General features: G+C 41.4%; 1 protein-coding gene across 1 annotated transcript in view; it reads right to left on the minus strand.

The window, feature by feature from the left end:
- The window catches only part of PITPNM3 (PITPNM family member 3), a gene marked incomplete at both ends in the record, with an annotated part of 149,020 nt that overhangs the window by 62,517 nt on the left and 69,533 nt on the right, over positions 1-16,970 (minus strand). The window contains one exon of the mRNA XM_082328114.1: positions 10,204-10,251. Coding sequence (XP_082184240.1) covers positions 10,204-10,251 — 48 coding nt within the window. The remainder of the gene's footprint in view (positions 1-10,203; positions 10,252-16,970) is intronic.

Consider the following 16,970-nt stretch of genomic DNA (forward strand, 5'->3'; position numbering starts at 1 on the left):
TTGCAGGTCCCCGGCTCTGTATTTGTGTACCTCCCAACTCAACCGCAGTTTGGTATCCACTAGGAACCCACCTCAAATACACCCCACAGCCTCTCCAGAGGTTCATCCACCAAGTATTTTTTGCAAGGAAAGGAAGATCTCTGCATTTGGACAACTTTCATACAAGAGCTTTGGAGTCCCTGTAGAAAAAAACCTTATTAGTGTTTTTCACAAGAAGAGGGGTTGACCTCAAACATCCCTGCTGAACCCTCCTCGGACAATACAGTGCAGGCACAGGTACAATCCTTCCAGAAGCCACCACAGCAAGGTAACTCCATTGCAATAAATCAATGGAGAAACGGATACATGCTGAATGTATGTAATAATAAATATTAGTATTTGTTTCTTTTATTATCAATAACAGGACACTGAAAGAGCATTTTTCAGTGCTTCTAACTCAGTAACATCTCACCTCTGACACTGCTGTACTGTCCCTATGTTTCACATACTAACAGAAGTCACCCACAGCACGCTGCACCCAATATAAAGAATATGCAAAGGTGGCAGACCATGAAGACCACTGGCCCTCATCATTTTGAATTACCTGCAAACAGGACAACCACTCTTGTCAACTGAGTGAGCCCGGAGCGGAAAGCACAGAGTCATCCTGGAGAAATACATCAGATGCTTTAACCACTATAATGTTTCTCTTTAATCATGTGCAGTTTCAAATGGTGTTGGACCAGATCATCTTTAAAGGTCCCTTCCAACCCAAACCATTCTATGATTCTCTGAACTCAGAGAAAAGGATGCAGATATAACAGTTAGCCTCTGGTGACTGGATCGACATTCTTCTGAGTAAATAATTTCTTCTCTTCCCTCCCTCTCTTGTTATCTTACATGTGCTATAAATGAAACAGGAATAGAATTTATCCAGAGATCTCCTAAGAGGGAGACTTTTCAAAAGCCACCAAGTCCTATTTCCTAATGGCTCTGTCTCCTCAGCACCTTCCTCCCACAAAATTCTACTGGGTTTAGAGTATTCTACTGTGGAAAAGTGGACTTCTGGTTAAAGTGCAGTAAAAGAAATTACACAGGAATGCTAGCAGATAGGTTCAGATAGGCAGCATCCAACTGCTGAGAATCCACCTGAAACAATTCAGGTTGACAGCAGCAAAACCACTGGTTTAGGATTGTCTCAGGTGCTTCACTGTCTAACATGCAAATCTGCTGTCCCTGGACAGTATTTATTTTCAGTGACTGTTTATTGCATCAAGTGAGATATTATCACTTAGTCTATCATAACCGGAGTGTAGTGTGAAATGGCATTCATAAACCATTCCCAGGTATAGCAATAACCATATTTTGCTGCTGAAGACACTACTCAGGTCAACAGCTACATGTATTACTAGTCATCTGGGGAGTGCTTATGATTCAGAACTGGCTTGCAAAGATGTGGCATCGACAGTTTAAAGAGAGATGGGGAGTCTCTCCTAAGCTATTCCTGTCAAGTACACCTTTCAGGCAACCTGAAATAACAAAGCAAAGCAAAGCAAACCAAAACTAACCTTGGGTTGTCAAGTTTTCTAACTTTTGTGTAAGAGACAGATAGACACTAACGGTGAGCAGAGGTCCTGCTCCTCAATACACTTTTTGGTCGGCCTGTCTAGACGTGGGGCTTCGTGAGTGGGTGGGGGTGAAGGTTAGGGGTGTAAAAATCAAGGAGAAAGACACAAAATACTCTGTTAGTCACATTGGCATCTCTGGAGAAATGAGACAGCCAATCCAGGCAGCATGATAACAGAACATGAGACAATCATCTACTGCAGGGTTATTTAAAAAAATCAATTATAGAAGTGGTAGAAGACAGTGGTGATTTTCTGATAAGTGATCTGAAAAGCAAGAAGGAATATTTTTAAACACTCTAGTCATCCCTCAGACAAAATTCTGGGATGTTTTCCAAGCAAGTTTTGTCAGTTACATATTTGTTCTCCCCCTCCCAATTAATTGAAAGAAACTCTTTTGTTATAGCAAGCCAGTTTGGATAGGGAAAATCAAGTGCAAGAAGCACAGAAACCAAGAATGAATTACACATACCTCGCCTTTTTGCACTACCGCACTACAAGAATCTGAAAAAAAAACTTAATAAAGAGAGGACCAGTGCCATGCAAACAGCTCCTGTATAACTGAAATTCAAGCTTTTATAATGAAGAGACAGAGAGATAAAGAAAGTATGTTAATAAAAGTGTAAATTAAATTGAAATCCTGTATCAAGCATGCCTTTTTTTCCCCCTAGTCTAGGAGCCAAAGTGCAAGCCTAGAAACTTAGCCATGCCTCCCTTCAAACAACCACACAACATCCAACAATCGCTCCCTCACACCTCCCCGAACCCTCCCGACACCTCCAGCACGACAAGCTTCACTTCGCTTCTCCCCAAGGAATTGGGAAGGCTAAGGGCAATTCCTGCAAGCCTTTAGCTGAGTTAATATGGGTCTAATTCAGATAGCATAAATTCTAACCTGGAGTTTGAACCAAGTATTTCTAAGTTGCCTCAGTGGCTTCTGGCTCACTAAAGCTTCTCAGTCGCTCTCTACAAGTCCTTAATCTCTCAGTCGTGTAAGAACAGACATTCAGGGTAGTTGAACGTGGCTCACTGTGCTTCCCTTGCTCCTGCTTTGGTACATGGGGAGTTCCACTGACAGTTTCAAAGTGGCACAGAGCATTACAAGCCAGTGACTGGGATTCCTTCCAGACAAGTTAAAATACTTAACAGACAAGTAAATTCCTTAACAGACAAGTTAAAATACATTTATCAAGTATGCATCACCGTATTTAAAGAGAGTTGACAGAACACTGTATCCATCTCTTCTGCAGTATTTCTATATACTCTGTTTCCAAAGGTGAGTCAGTTAATGATCCACAGCTTCAGGAAAATAAAGTAATAAATAAAGTCAATTACATATAGAATCATAGAATTGTTGAGGTTGGAAAAGACCTTTAAGATCATTGAATCCAATCATTAAGCTAGCAATGCCAAGTCCACCACTAAACCATGTCCCTAAGCACCACTTCTACCCGTCTTTTAAATAACTCCAGGGATGGAGACTCAACCACTTCCCTGGGCAGCCTGTTCCCCCTTCAAATATATCCCTTAGTAACAGCAGGAAGGGCAAAAAGGATATTATCTGACCTTCCATGAAAACTCCAGAAGGAATTGACAGAATACTTTCAAGTGTTGAGTAAATGCTTCAGTAATCTTATCTTGTGATTGGCATTAACTATATATGATCATTACAATTTACCAGCTGGAAATACATACAGCCTTAGATTTGAATCAGAGATGAGAACACACAAACAAGCACACATGCAGAAACAAACTGTATTTCAACGGCATCCAAACAAGTTCAAATAAAGTCACCATATGGTTGAAATGTTTAAAATAGCTGCTAACAGCACAGGAAAGGCAGATAATTTGTTCTCAAAGCAGTGCTAAACCTTTTCGACTGTTTATAAATAGACCTGAAATTCCCTTGTGATTCAAAGGATACAAGACTACACTAAAACAGCTGCACACCACAATGAAAAAAATGTGTAAAAAACCCCTCAAACTTTACAAGACATACTCAAGCACACAGCTTGGCCAATTTGGGATTCTAGTAACTGCAGTAATACAGTACAATAATATAAAATTAGAAAGAACAACTCTGAACCAGATCAGATCACATGAGTTCAGACAGTTTTGACCACCTGAGATTCTTATCTTCAAAACAGGGCACTTAAGGCACCTTTGATAAAGACAACAGGCCATCTGTAATGGAATAACCTGAAAAGCATAAGGTCTCATAGCCTCAGTCCTTCAACCAATCTGTAACTTATCATCACGAAAATGAGTGGACAAATTGAGCAGGGCTCTCCTGAATGACGATAAAGTTGGTAAGCTAGAATGGCAGACTTAATTTTGAATTCCAGAAGAACAGCGTCAAACGGGTTCCAATACACCAACAGGGGAAAGTGGTGCCAGCTTCCCTTCATCAGCAGTGACACACATTACCACTACACACCAAATGATGTTTATGTCAAAGACAGCAGCTCTTCCTTTTAACCTCTCATCACTCAGAAAGATGCCCTGTTGCATTACTCCACACAAAGCTCTTCTTTAGAAACACACACGCTAAAGTCTCTCTGCAAGAAGTCCCTCCAGGTACCAGGAACAGGTCAAGGCCACTATGCACAATGACAGAGAGCACGAGAGCGAAGGGGAGAGCTTGCAAGAACAACCTCCGCCTGTGTCACAGACTACGGAAATTTTAGGCAAATTCTAATAGTTAATAGTTAAAGTAACTTTACAGATTTTACAAGGTTGTCCCAATCAAAATATTTCTAAGAAGCAACACAGAAAGCCACTCACTAGCAGTAATTTACCAATGACCAAAATATTCTGAGATTCAGAGAGGCTTCATCTCGACAGAAGAAAGACATTTTTTACAGTAAGAACAATCATTCACTGGAACCACCCCAGGGACGTCGTCGAGTCCCCACTGCTGGAGGTTTTCACGATGCGATTGGACAGGGTGCTAGATAAGCTTGTCCAGGCTCTTTTTCCATCGGAAGAGGTTGGACCGGATGATATTTTGAGGTCCCTGGCTGTTCTATGATTCTATGAGACTGGGTTATGTTTCCTTGTAACGTGTCTTCTTAAACAGAAATCCCTTCTTCTAAGGCAGTAAGCTTGGCAAGAATTTCCTTACTGCCGCCACCACCACCACCAAGCCTCTCTCTGACCACCCAAGAGAGATGCAATGCCTCTTCACCTTGTAATGGAAATTTTAAATGGTCCACAGAAGAGGATTTAAAACAGATGTATAATCCTACACAAGCAAAAGAGTTAATAATAAGCAGAAAAGGATACTGCCCTTTCCTTACTGGGAGGGGTTTTAAGGCATTTAATTTTCTTCAACAATGTGTTGCATGAAAGTATGCATGTTGCATGTGAAGCGTTCTGGGCTTTTTTCCCCTGTTAGTCATGAAAGTATGAAATATGGAAGACAAGCTGCAGAAATAGAGCTCTACAAAATTGCATGGTTTCCCTAAAACAAGAATTTTGTAACCTATGAGATGTGACTGAATTCCATTTCTTTCATTGGTACCCATTCTAATTCCACAATGGTTTTGCACTGAAAAAACTCCTATTGATCTGCAGTGAGAGTGTGGATACCTCATTCTTCAGCTTAATATCTAGTGTATTTTGCTCTTATATAAGTATAAATGTAAGCTGCAGCAAAGCAAGGAGGAGATGGAACCAGAGGATGAATCCTAATGCCAATATAGATTCTTGGCTGAAACCTGGGCTGGTAAAATCCAGCTCTGCTTCTCCTGCAAGGCAGACAGATTTCTCATGATCAAACCACACCACCACTTTAAAGAAGCTATCTGCCAGCTGAAACTTGTAAACTTCTTGCTGTCATAACAAACGGTCAGAAATGTCTTCCTTTTTTCTGCAAAATATTTTGATAAAATGTTAACATTTCTGTGAAGTCATTTTCTCTCTGGTGTATTTCAAACTTCCTTTTCCCCCTACAAAACTGTGGCTAGGGAAACATCAGTTTTCAGCAACTAAAATGTTATTTTCAAAACCCTGAAACCATGTCAACCAGTGTAAAAATCAACATATTTTCAGATTTTGATAAAAAACAGAAGGTCTTCTGCAAAGTTTTTTGTAGATCAGGAAATCTTTTCCTGGAGAAAAAAAAATAACATAAAGCAACAGATAAAGCAAGACTCATTCTTTAGCACAGTACAACAGTCAAACACTCGGGTATTTCTAGTGAACTAGAGTCATGGGATCCATGCTATTTCAATGGTTGCTAATGAATGTAAAGACATTGTCAGGAGCATTTCTATGGCAATAAGGAATGCTGTCAAAATAACTGTGTCCATATGGAGCATATTCAGAAATAAAGCACCTCAAAATGCCTTTTTTGAATGATAGTTTTCTGCCACTGGATTTTTTTGCAATTTTATTTTTTCTGTTTTTATTTGTAAGTTCAAACTGAACTAGAAACTAATTATTGTACTTTCTCTTAGATGCCATTTAAATATAAAGTAGTGAAGATTAAATTTAGCAGTTTCCTCATCATTTCTTCATTTCCTAAAGTCAGAGACACTCTTCTTATTTTACCATGACAGATGGACTTTTCTTGGAGACCTTTATATTATTGAGGAAGAGCAACTCTGCTGACTAATCCTGTTGTCCAGAGCAGCAACAGAGCATTGCTCCTTACATAAAATGAAGTTAAATGAAGAAGGGATTTTATCATTACAGAAGTGGTGAGCTCTCATGGATTTTCAGCAGTTCTAAGCCACATCAGCGAACCTACATAGTAGAAATCATGCAGAATTCCTGGATTATCGCTAACAGTGCATTGCACGTTGTCAAAGCACATCACATCATATATGTGTCACAAGAGAGCTCTATAGGCTTCCTACCTTACATGGATGCCAGGGTGCTCTCACGCTTCACTTGCAGTCTGGGTGAATCATATGGTGTGAAAGAGTCCTCGAGTCTGGTTTCTGTCCTGCTCAGCAAGACTCCCAGCAGGAGCCCCTGGCCCTCACTGCAATCATTATGCCTCCCTCATTTCGCAGTCCCATATGGCTAAGTACAGGACTCAGAAAATGAGATCTGACCAGTCTATGTGGAGCCATGAATTCTAAGATTTCATTTGCCAGAGCGAAGAAAACCAGGAGATGCACCCAGAACTCTCTGTCTACTTGAATCTCTCTCTCAAGTAGAACAAGGGTTCTTGTAGGGTGGAAGTGGTGTTACTCAGATCTCGCCTTCCCCAAGCCTGAGCTGTCCTTGTCTAGATTACGCACTGGAATTTTAAAACGCAGAAAATCAACACACAACGCCAACAAGGAGGAATACCAACAAAACAGAAATACAGATACAGGTTTTGCATATCGTCAGAATGCTTTTACACGTTGCAGAGCTAACCTTAGCACCCAGTAATTCTCCCACGCTACAAGAACACTGCTGGCAAATGCTACGAAAGTAATTACTGTCTAGCTATTCAAAACCTCGCTAGTCTATTGATCAGCAAATGTATGGTCAAAAATTACTTGAAGCACAACCTGCCTATTCTTTATTCAGAAATATGCAGATATTTATTAGCTCTCAAATCTTTATTTCTTCTTCAATAGCAGAAAGTTTCAAAAGCACACACTGAATGCAAGGGGCAGTAATTCTGCTATCCCTTCCTCAGGCGCAGCTTCTCCCAAATCTTTGGCTTACGCATTCGTGTAATTGCATCAACTGAAGTGATTACAGGGCAGCAGCGCTGCCATTCTGCACGAAGCAATAGCCTCCCCGATAGCTCTGGACAGCTCAGCTGAGTAGGATAAGCATAGGGCTTCCAGCATTCTGGAACAGCAACAGCTGAAATATGGAAAGGGGAAGGAGTACTTTCATTAAAACAACAACAATAATTTTTAAAATGTTCATTTTCCCGTTTCCTCCCCAGGGAAATTCCTTGATGTTTTAACGTAAGCTCTGCTCAGATGTTGTAATCCAGGCTCTGACAAATGCCTTTTGTAACTTTCCATAGGTTTGTAGTCTGATACCAGCAACAAAGGTAGCAGGGATGGAAAGAACAAAATGAACGCTATTATATTCCAACTGCAACAAGTCACATTAAAAGAACACGTCTCCCATTCTCTTTCAGGGGGAGAGAAAGCGAGAGAGAGAGGCTGAAGCCTTGGAGAAAGAGTAAACCCTCTCAACCCAATCTGAAAACTGAAAACAGAAAATTGCATGTCTGGATGAAATAAGCATCTCAGACAAAATAGCATCCTAGAGACACAGCCTGTAATCTGGGGCTAACCTGGCCAACCTGGAATACCTGGCAACCTTAATTAAAAGAGGTGGCCAAATATAAGTACTGTGAATAATTTTATTTGGCTCAGATCATAGTAGGTGCTCAACTATCATGTGGAAATGGCGACCTCATTATTAGACAACTATGTCAACAGTATGAAATTTAGAAGTTGCATCTTTTGGGAGATCATCAGTTGATACCATTTAAAACAAAAGGCTGCATTATAAAAAACAGCAGGAGCTATTAAGCACTTTTTTGTCGGGACAGCCACTGGTCCATGTATCAGCTCACCGAGAACTACCCCAAGTAATTAAATGGCTCTTAGCAACACGCGGTACCAAAACAAATTAAAGTGAAGGAGGTGAGTAAAAACAGTAACTGACACTTACCTAATTGCTGATCAGATGCTGAACTATAAGGAAGACAGCTCACAGTCCTAAATTAGATGCAACCACATTACAGAAATTATACTGCTTTTCAGTTTAGCTGTCAATACCCAGGAACAGTGTCTACCACCTGAGCCAGCTGATTTAATGACCAGGGAAGAGATTTACCAAGTACTTCTGGAGACAGAAACATACACTGCTACCCCAGATACCAATGAGCCAGCGTCTCTGGCACGCATTGTTTTGGACTCGAATTCCCACTGGAACTGGTATATATAATAAATGTTGCACACGTTCATCAGTGACTTACAGAGACATCAAGCAAGCTGTGTGTCTATAGCCTTGCCTGAAATAACCCATCGCCCAAACAGTCTCTTCCTGTGGAGTACATCGGATCTCAAGATCAACCATCGGCATGAGAAGAGAGCCAGGTGAAAGGAAAAGCTCAGAGAGTGATTCAACACCCCAAATGAGCCATGAAAAGCATCAGTTCAATCCCTGACAAAAAAATAAGTAAATAAGTACCCTGAATCTAGGAGAAAAGAATTTGCATGATCGTTCCCAAACTTCTGAGAACATGAGGTACAGTTCAAACCCGTACTAAGAATCAAGCCAGGTCCTCTTTTTTTTTTTTTACAGACCATTTCAAATATTCTTGATATTTTGCTATGTTATTTAGGGAGGAATTTAGAGTAAAAACAAGAGAACTTGCTTTAGGTACAAAGCATAAGGTGGTGATAGTCCCCAAAGAAAACTGTTATTTTCATTATCGCACTCCCATGAGAAATTATGCCGCTTCTTGCCATCTGCTGTGCTATTACTAGCCGTTTATAATGACAAATCCATCATGAGAAATATGTTCACATGAAGGCTGTAACATATGCTTTCTATTAACAAATGATAAAGAATATTGTAATACACTGCAGATGCAGTTTCACAAATTGCACTGTTTAGAGGAAAATAATGGCATGCATCACCGAGCCCACTCCTGTCCTGGAAGCCACAACATGAGACAGCGCCTGTGTTAACTTCCACACTGTTTCTTCATTGAATGAGTCTTACACACACCCACTACCAGATCTTGTACGTGACTACTATGGAGCACTGGCGTAGAAGCAACACACAGGGTTTAGCCGAGGATCTAGACTCCAAGTGCTCCTCAGCTCCAGTTCTCAGACCAGGCCAGATGAGCTGGGAAAGGCCTGATTTCCAAAGGGGAAAGGGCTGGCACAGCGCGACAGCGTGTGCTTATGAACACAGCTGCAGGAACAGTGAACAGATGTTTCGCTGTGAACTCAATGAGGGCAACCGACAATTGTTCCCAGAGAGAACTGTGATTAAAGAGAACACCCTCATAAACACCACTCGTTTCTATAAGCCAATTTGCTCTCTTTAGCAAGCCACGCGAAAGCACAGAAAGCTCAACAGCCCAGTGACACGTGAATGCGCTCCTCAAAGTGGGGCACCAGCAGCAAAGGAACACTAGCAACGCCAGGCATGGCACTAATTTTCATTCCTACAGCACTCAAACTTTAACAGCAACACCTCTTGCACCTCTTTAAGCAGAGATGGAAGAAGAAAGTGCAGAGCACAAAGCACTGAAGGCTTCTATGCTCCAAATTGAGCCTCGTTGTACTGTCCTGTATGAGCTACCACATATACCAGCAGCTTCACCCTCCAATGCTCCACCTCTGCCACGCTAGCCAATGCTGTAAGGTACTATCTAATGTCTTACATAATGTTACAGGCACTTTTTGGTACATTTTCATAATCCACATTAAAGTAAATACATTTAAAACAAAACTCAAAAGAATCCTGGTCCCTGCACGGCCATGTCCCTTCTCAACATAACACCAGACCTGTACTGGTTAACATTTCCAGTCTATTATCATCTCTAGTATTTGAACAGCCTCAGTACCAAAAAAAAAAAAAAAAAAAAAAAAAAACAACTTCAACTCACGTTGTTTTTCCTGCAGAAAGGCAGATGAGCAAAATGCAGACTCTTCACCTGCAAAAGGAAAAAACCACAATGTGAAGAAGGATTGCTTTACACGGACATTGAGCTCTTTACTTTTTCTACTGTATCGCAGTTGAGTATTTTGCAATTGACTATACTGATTTCTAAAAGCCCCTTGGCTTCAGTGGGAATAGCTCAGCATATGACACACTTGAAGACTGCTCTAATCTATTCATCAAAATGGTTAGTCTAGAAGCCAGATTTTATTCTTCATTTCAAGAAAGGCATCATAAGCAATGAAACTGTAGCTAGGAAGCTATTTGATTACCTGTAGCATTAGCCACTGAATCTCCAAATAACTAAGAATTAGCGTAACTTATCTAGCAACACAAACCAGATTCTTATTCCAAATATTTAATTAGCAGTGCTTTTAAGAACATCTCTGTCCTTCCATTCCCTCCCACAGCCCACCTGTCCAAGGAAAGTTGCAAGTTACAAAGGGATTTTCTCAGAGCTAAATACGAAAACCTAAAATACAGAGACAGAAGGATACAGGAATAGAAGAGCTTTTCATTTAGTTTGTGCATATAGAGAAAGGCCTCCTACAGCACTCAGGCCATTTCTACCACGCAGGGTAAACACCTTTGCCATCATTCCACCACTACAGCAATGAGAGCCCAGGGGTGCCAGCCCACAGCTACCATCAGAGCTGGGATGGGAACACAGGTCTCTTAATCCCTTCTCTAGATTCCCTCTTCAGAGGTCTAGGCAAAATTTACTCCTTGTCCTGGATCCTACCTACCGTTTGAGTATATTCAAACAAGCGATAGAGACAGCACTCTTCTGCTGAGACACAGGCTGAATAAATAACACAGGCAACGTTATGTTCTCTGTATTGGGAAACAAAAACCAGGCTGGTCAAATGACCAGGACCAGGGAGCTGGTGGCGTTCCATGATATGTGAATAAAACAGTGCAGGTGGTGTAATCGCTCGCACGCCAATTTTCTTGTGTTCAGTGAAAGCTTCTGCCCACTGCCTTAAGACGACTATAGAACTTGTATGCACTGTTCCTAATCCCATGAATTAAAAACGCTGTTACACTAAACCCCACTAGGGTTAATAAATAATGAATACTAATAACTTTTAGCTCCTCTGATGGATGCAGCAGTACAGAATAAGAGTTCTCCCACAATTCTCTTCTCCTTCAGATGCCCCAGCTATCACAACTGACAGCTTGGCTTTTAAAGGGAGTACAAAGAAAAGAAAAAATGACAGGCTCTTCAATGCACAGCACAGAAATCTGCTCTTCTCTATTCTTTGTGCTGAAACTGCAAGCAAAGAGACCACCTCGGTACCTGACTTTTGAGGAATGAAAGTGATTTGAATTAACCAAACTTCACATACAATCGCTTTCATTTTCCGTTCCTCGCCAGGGCAATTCACAGACTGATGCTCTGCCAAAGAGCACGGGTCACAACTGTTATCTGCTTTCAGCTTATTAGGGGAGAAGTATTACCTGCAATAGCTCACGGGAAGAGTAACTGTTGAGGCAAAGCAGCCACCAGTCGTTGCCTTGGGAGGAACCTGTGCAGCTCTCACGAACGCGAGCAAAAACCAGGCCTCCACGTCAAGAGCCCAGAGCAGCCTCCTGCAGTGCCTGCGTACACAGCTCTATGAATTACAACGTGGCTGCAAAACAACGGGATTCATGAAGAAAACTCCTTCCCATGACAGCTTTAAGCGGCTGTGCAGATAGAAATTCTCTATCTCAAACGAACAGCTCTTGATAGAAAGTGAAGCCACTTTCACTACACAATTGGAAATAATTTTTATTTGGTAGGTTTCAAAAAGAGACAATTACTTTTTTTAAAGCTTTACTAACAAATTTCAACTTTGAATATAAGTTTTTAACATGTAGATTTAGGTCTTTTGGCATGCATTACTGTGCCTGTCCCACATTTTTCACTGTTTAAAAGAGAAAAATAAGAAGAGGTCAGGGAAAAAAATTAAACAAAAACACGAAGGCAAAACAAAAACACCAGAAAGGAAACATTTGTTTTCAGATACGAAGCAGTATATAAAAGTCAATAAATTCTAGATCTGCCCCATGTTTTCATGCATGTCTTCTAGTTCTTTTTCTGCAAAAAGCTGCCATCACCTTCGTGCCACCGCCTTGTGCAGGGCATGGTGAATGACAACCACTTTGCAGGCACAGCACGTACTGTTGAAGAGCAAGCGCAGCAAGGAAACGCGATAGAGCGGACACAGATATTTCTCAAGGTTTTTTTTAAATTGCAGTGGTTTTGGCTGGGACAGAGTTAAATTTCTTCATAGTAGCTTGTATGGGGCTATGTTTTGGATTTGTGATGAAAACAGTGTTGACAGTACAGGGATGTTTTAGTTATCGCTGAGCAGTGCTTACACAGTGTCAAGGCCTTTTCTGCCTCTCACGCTGCCGCGCCAGCGAGTAGACAAGGGGTGGCAAGAAGCTGGGAGGTGACACTGATCCCAGCTGACGAAAGAGATATTCCATGCCATATGACATCATGCTCAGCAATGAAAGCTGGGGAGAAGGAGGAAGGGGGGGACCTTCAGAGTTTTAGTATTTGTCTTCCCAAGTCACCGTTAGGTGTGATGAAGCCCTGCTTTCCTGGAAATGGCCAAACATCTGCCTGTGGGTGGGAAGTAGTAAGTGAATTCCTTGCACATGCAGCTTTTGCTTCACCTGTTAAACTGTCTTTACCGCAACCCATGAGTTTTCTCACTTTTACCCTTCCAATTCTCTTCCCCATCCCACCGGGGGGAGTGAGCGAGCGGCTGGGTGGGGCTGAGCTGCTGGCAGGGGTTACACCACAACTATCACCAAATGTGATAGAGGGGACACAAATATTCCTCAAGCTTTTTTAAATCTAGGCTTAGATTTTTGTTTCTACAAAACTTCTGAACTTTTCAGACTCAGTACCTTCCCTCAAACTCATGTATGATCTGCAAGATGAATGCTAAAGAGTTGAGATGACACATACCCATACCATGGGTCATACCCATCTGCCCCTCAAAAACTAATAATTGCCAGGGTTAGCGCGACACCAGACAAAACCTTGCTGTTTAATGCTTTCATGGTGGTAGCAGGGGGGAGTAAGAAAAGTTATTTATCACAAGTTCTTCAAAATTTGACCCAGCACGTGAACATTAAGTACACTGTCATTTTCTCAGGTTTTTCTCAGCGCTGTTGCAAGCTGCTCCACAAAGTACTGAAACATTTATAGAATCCCATACTACCACTGAAACAACCTGCAAAAAAATATGAAGTATCCCCTCACAGTCTAGTTTGGTTTTTTTTCTTCCCTACAAACTTGCATTATTTCTAATGTATAAGCATTGCTTTCATTTGTTCTCTGTTGATGTTAATGGTAACAGCCAAAAAAAAGAGCGCCGTGCCAGTTGGTAAGTCACAGACTTTTACCTGTCTTGACCAAAGGGCAACAGGGTTGATAAACACTAGTACCCCAACAATATTGCCTGCAATATTTTCATGACATTTTTCAGATTGGTGTTTGATAGTTGTTTCTTTTTCTTTCTCCTTTTACCTATTCCTTGATCTTGCACTGAACTTTCATAGGGATTCCATGAAGATGTGAGAGTACCATTGCCCTGTTTTATGCACTTCAATGAACAGAGACCACCTCAGCAGAGTACTACCACAGCAAGGACTGTTCAAATACAGTAAACTACTTGCTACAAATTCCTTTCCAGCTTAAAGATAAGGCCTCAGAAGCCCAGCAGAAACCAGCAAGCAGAGTGGAGTGGAAAGTGTGAAAATAATAAAACAAACAGGTGATGCACAATCATTAGCCAGCTGGGTGACCCTTGCATTCAAAGCTAAGAAGCAAGAAGCTACAGTGCAAACTACTGCCAGGAGATATGGGAGCCGGCTGAATATTCCCTACCCTGCCTCGGTAATGAGGGAGAGAGTGAAAGCTCTTTTGCACTTCCATCCAGCCTTACATTTCTTAGTCTGTGCTGAGTCTTTCTTGTGTTACCCTATTTGGCAGTAATCTCCCGTCCTTTTGTACTCCCTCAGTCCTCCAGAGAATTCATCACCTCCGCGTTGCTGCAGTATTGTGTGTGTATGCAAGAAAAAGGTCCCTTTACTGAGAGCATTCAGTTACCTGCTGAGCAGCTAATGCAAACTGCACACGCAGCTGCACATTCGGCTGCACGTCATCTCCCTTCACTTCACAGCCTCTGATCAGTGAAGATCTACATAATTTATAAACCTAGTTTTAAAACATTTACAATTACATAAAAATAATCAGGAGAACAAGCTTGCCTCCATGGTTGTTAAGAGATGAAGTTGGAACAATTTTTTTGGGCTGACTGGATTGGTTTAAAAATTCTAAAAGCTCACATTGCTCCTAAAAGTCTTTCTTACCTCCTCTACCCTCTCAACCTTCCAGTAAAATCGGCATAAAGCACGTAACTGGCTATGCACAAAGCAGCGTATTCCTGGGAAACGCAGAAAGGGAAAAATGGTCAGAAGTGACACTATCTTTATTCAGGGGAAGCTAAGTCCTTGTCAGTAGGGATATAAGTACAGAACTTCAAGTTTATGATTGTAAGCATAAACACACTAAGTCCGCATTTCCAGGTAGCCCCCGCACTCAGAATCTTCTCAAAGAGGCAGAGTGCTTTCTGTAGTAACTCAGCAAGGGACACGCTGCCTTCACAGCTCATCACCCACTCCGCCCAGGGCTTCCTTTTTAAACACCAAATATTCTGAAAATTTGCTCTCCAGTTTTTTTTTATGTTAAACTCTTGGCGGGGTGGGAGGGGAAATCTTTCTTCGACCAGTTTTGAAGATCTGTTCTGAGAGCTTATGGGCCCAATTCAGCAATCTACTATAGTAAACATGACTGTTGGCTTTGGAACAGGGCATATATTTGCTTAAAATTTCAAAAGCACTTGAAATTATTAGGTGCAAAATACATCCAGTTTTTCACAATCGGTTATTTCGCAGCACACATGATATTTTAAGCACACGTGTTCACTTTATCAATAACATAAAACAAGCAAAGGCAGTCATGAATTTCTGGATTTCTAAAGAAATGCAGAGATCTCAAAATCATCTTAAACTATGCTTAGATTGTGAGCTTTGATAGCTTTGAACTTTCAGACACCACAGTTGGACATCTTGTAAAGTCTAGCCCCTAAAACCCTCTTGACACTAAGTACTTTCCGGCACATAATTAAAATTTTATGTTATCCACCTTCACAAACATTCACAAGAGCTGGTTCCTAAGAAGGCAGATCCAGGGAAGTAGGTTCATTAATGTCTTTCAGCCAGAGGTTCATCGACTTAAGTTCTCTTCTCATTTTATCCTCCTGCTTGTGAGTAAAACGTCCTCCAGCTTCAAGATACGCGCCACAGCACAGACCACAATGCAAGTCTAAAGGCCCCCTAAATCACATTATGTTTCCTTTCACATAGTCATCCCTCAAAAGGGTCAAGGAATATGAACCTAGCCTGAAATGCAGACCTGGTGTATTTTAAACTACTCTTCTGAAGACATTTATTCTGATAGGATGGGAAAAAATTGGGGGAAAAAAATCGATGGGAAAATGTCATGCCTGATTAACCACTTGAGGGCATTCTACTTCATCTGTCTAACTATGGTCCTTGAAAACTAGACTATTAAAGGGCTGAGATGTTAGTCTTACGTTCAGAGACAAATTAAGGAAGACAGTTTAGTTTATGAAGAGTCTCACCAAATTCAAAGAACTTGATCAAATGAAATCATGCTAGTGAAATTCAGGCAGTAGGAACTCTGTGCTCTAAAGGAGCATTAACTGTGCTCGTCAGAGGGGTCCAGATATTTTCATCACACAGTAATTTCCACAGAATCTGCAAAAAATTGCCACTCCTCTGGCCTGGAATTAAAAGATGATCTGCAATTACTCTAGTTACATGCTACCAGCTACTGCAATGCTACAAAAAAAATCAGCGAGCAGTTTTTTGGGCAGTGTTGAAACCAGAATAGAATCCACCTTACTTTCCCACAAAGGATTGGTAACACCAGTAGAAATAAACATATCTGTTCACCAGACAAAGTAGCTGCAGGTAAAAACACGGTTCACAAAGTTACCTTTAGTGTCATGTTCCGGTACACAGTCATTACACATACATGTGTCTTTGCAGATCCGTGCTCCTGAGATGCCAGAGGGCATTTTGTACAACTCTTCTCTCTTGTTCTGCTCTCCCCTGGGATTACATTGCCAATGGGAGCAGCAGCAGAGGACAGCACAGCAGAACAGAGGTGTGTGCCTCAGCACCCGTGAGATATTAGGGGGATCCCCCTTCCCCACGCATCCAGCCTTGCAACATGAGCTACTGGAGCGCCAGCAGGCTTTATGCTACGCATGACTTTCTCTGTTCTACTCATATGGATTCATTTAACAACATAACCACAACAGTGGAACAAACAATGCTCGTGCTCCACTTTAGAACGTGGCTTTTGCCCCAGCAAGAATAATGTGAAATTCAACTTCTGAAGAGAAATATCTGTTTCGTTAATATTTTTTTAAATGCTATGGCAAATGTAACAGTGGTTTGAGCACAATTATGTCAAACTTGGGAAAGCAGGGGGAGAGGAAAGGAGGTAATACACCTACAGATGGTGTGACCCTCTGGATGGGAATGGCAGCCAGGGAAACTCTAGGCCCAATGAAACTGATGGAAGAACACACGCTGATTTCAGCATGTAGACTGGAT

The sequence above is a fragment of the Platalea leucorodia genome (assembly GCF_965183815.1).
Source record: "Platalea leucorodia genome assembly, chromosome: 16".
In the NCBI taxonomy this organism is placed as follows: domain Eukaryota; kingdom Metazoa; phylum Chordata; class Aves; order Pelecaniformes; family Threskiornithidae; genus Platalea; species Platalea leucorodia.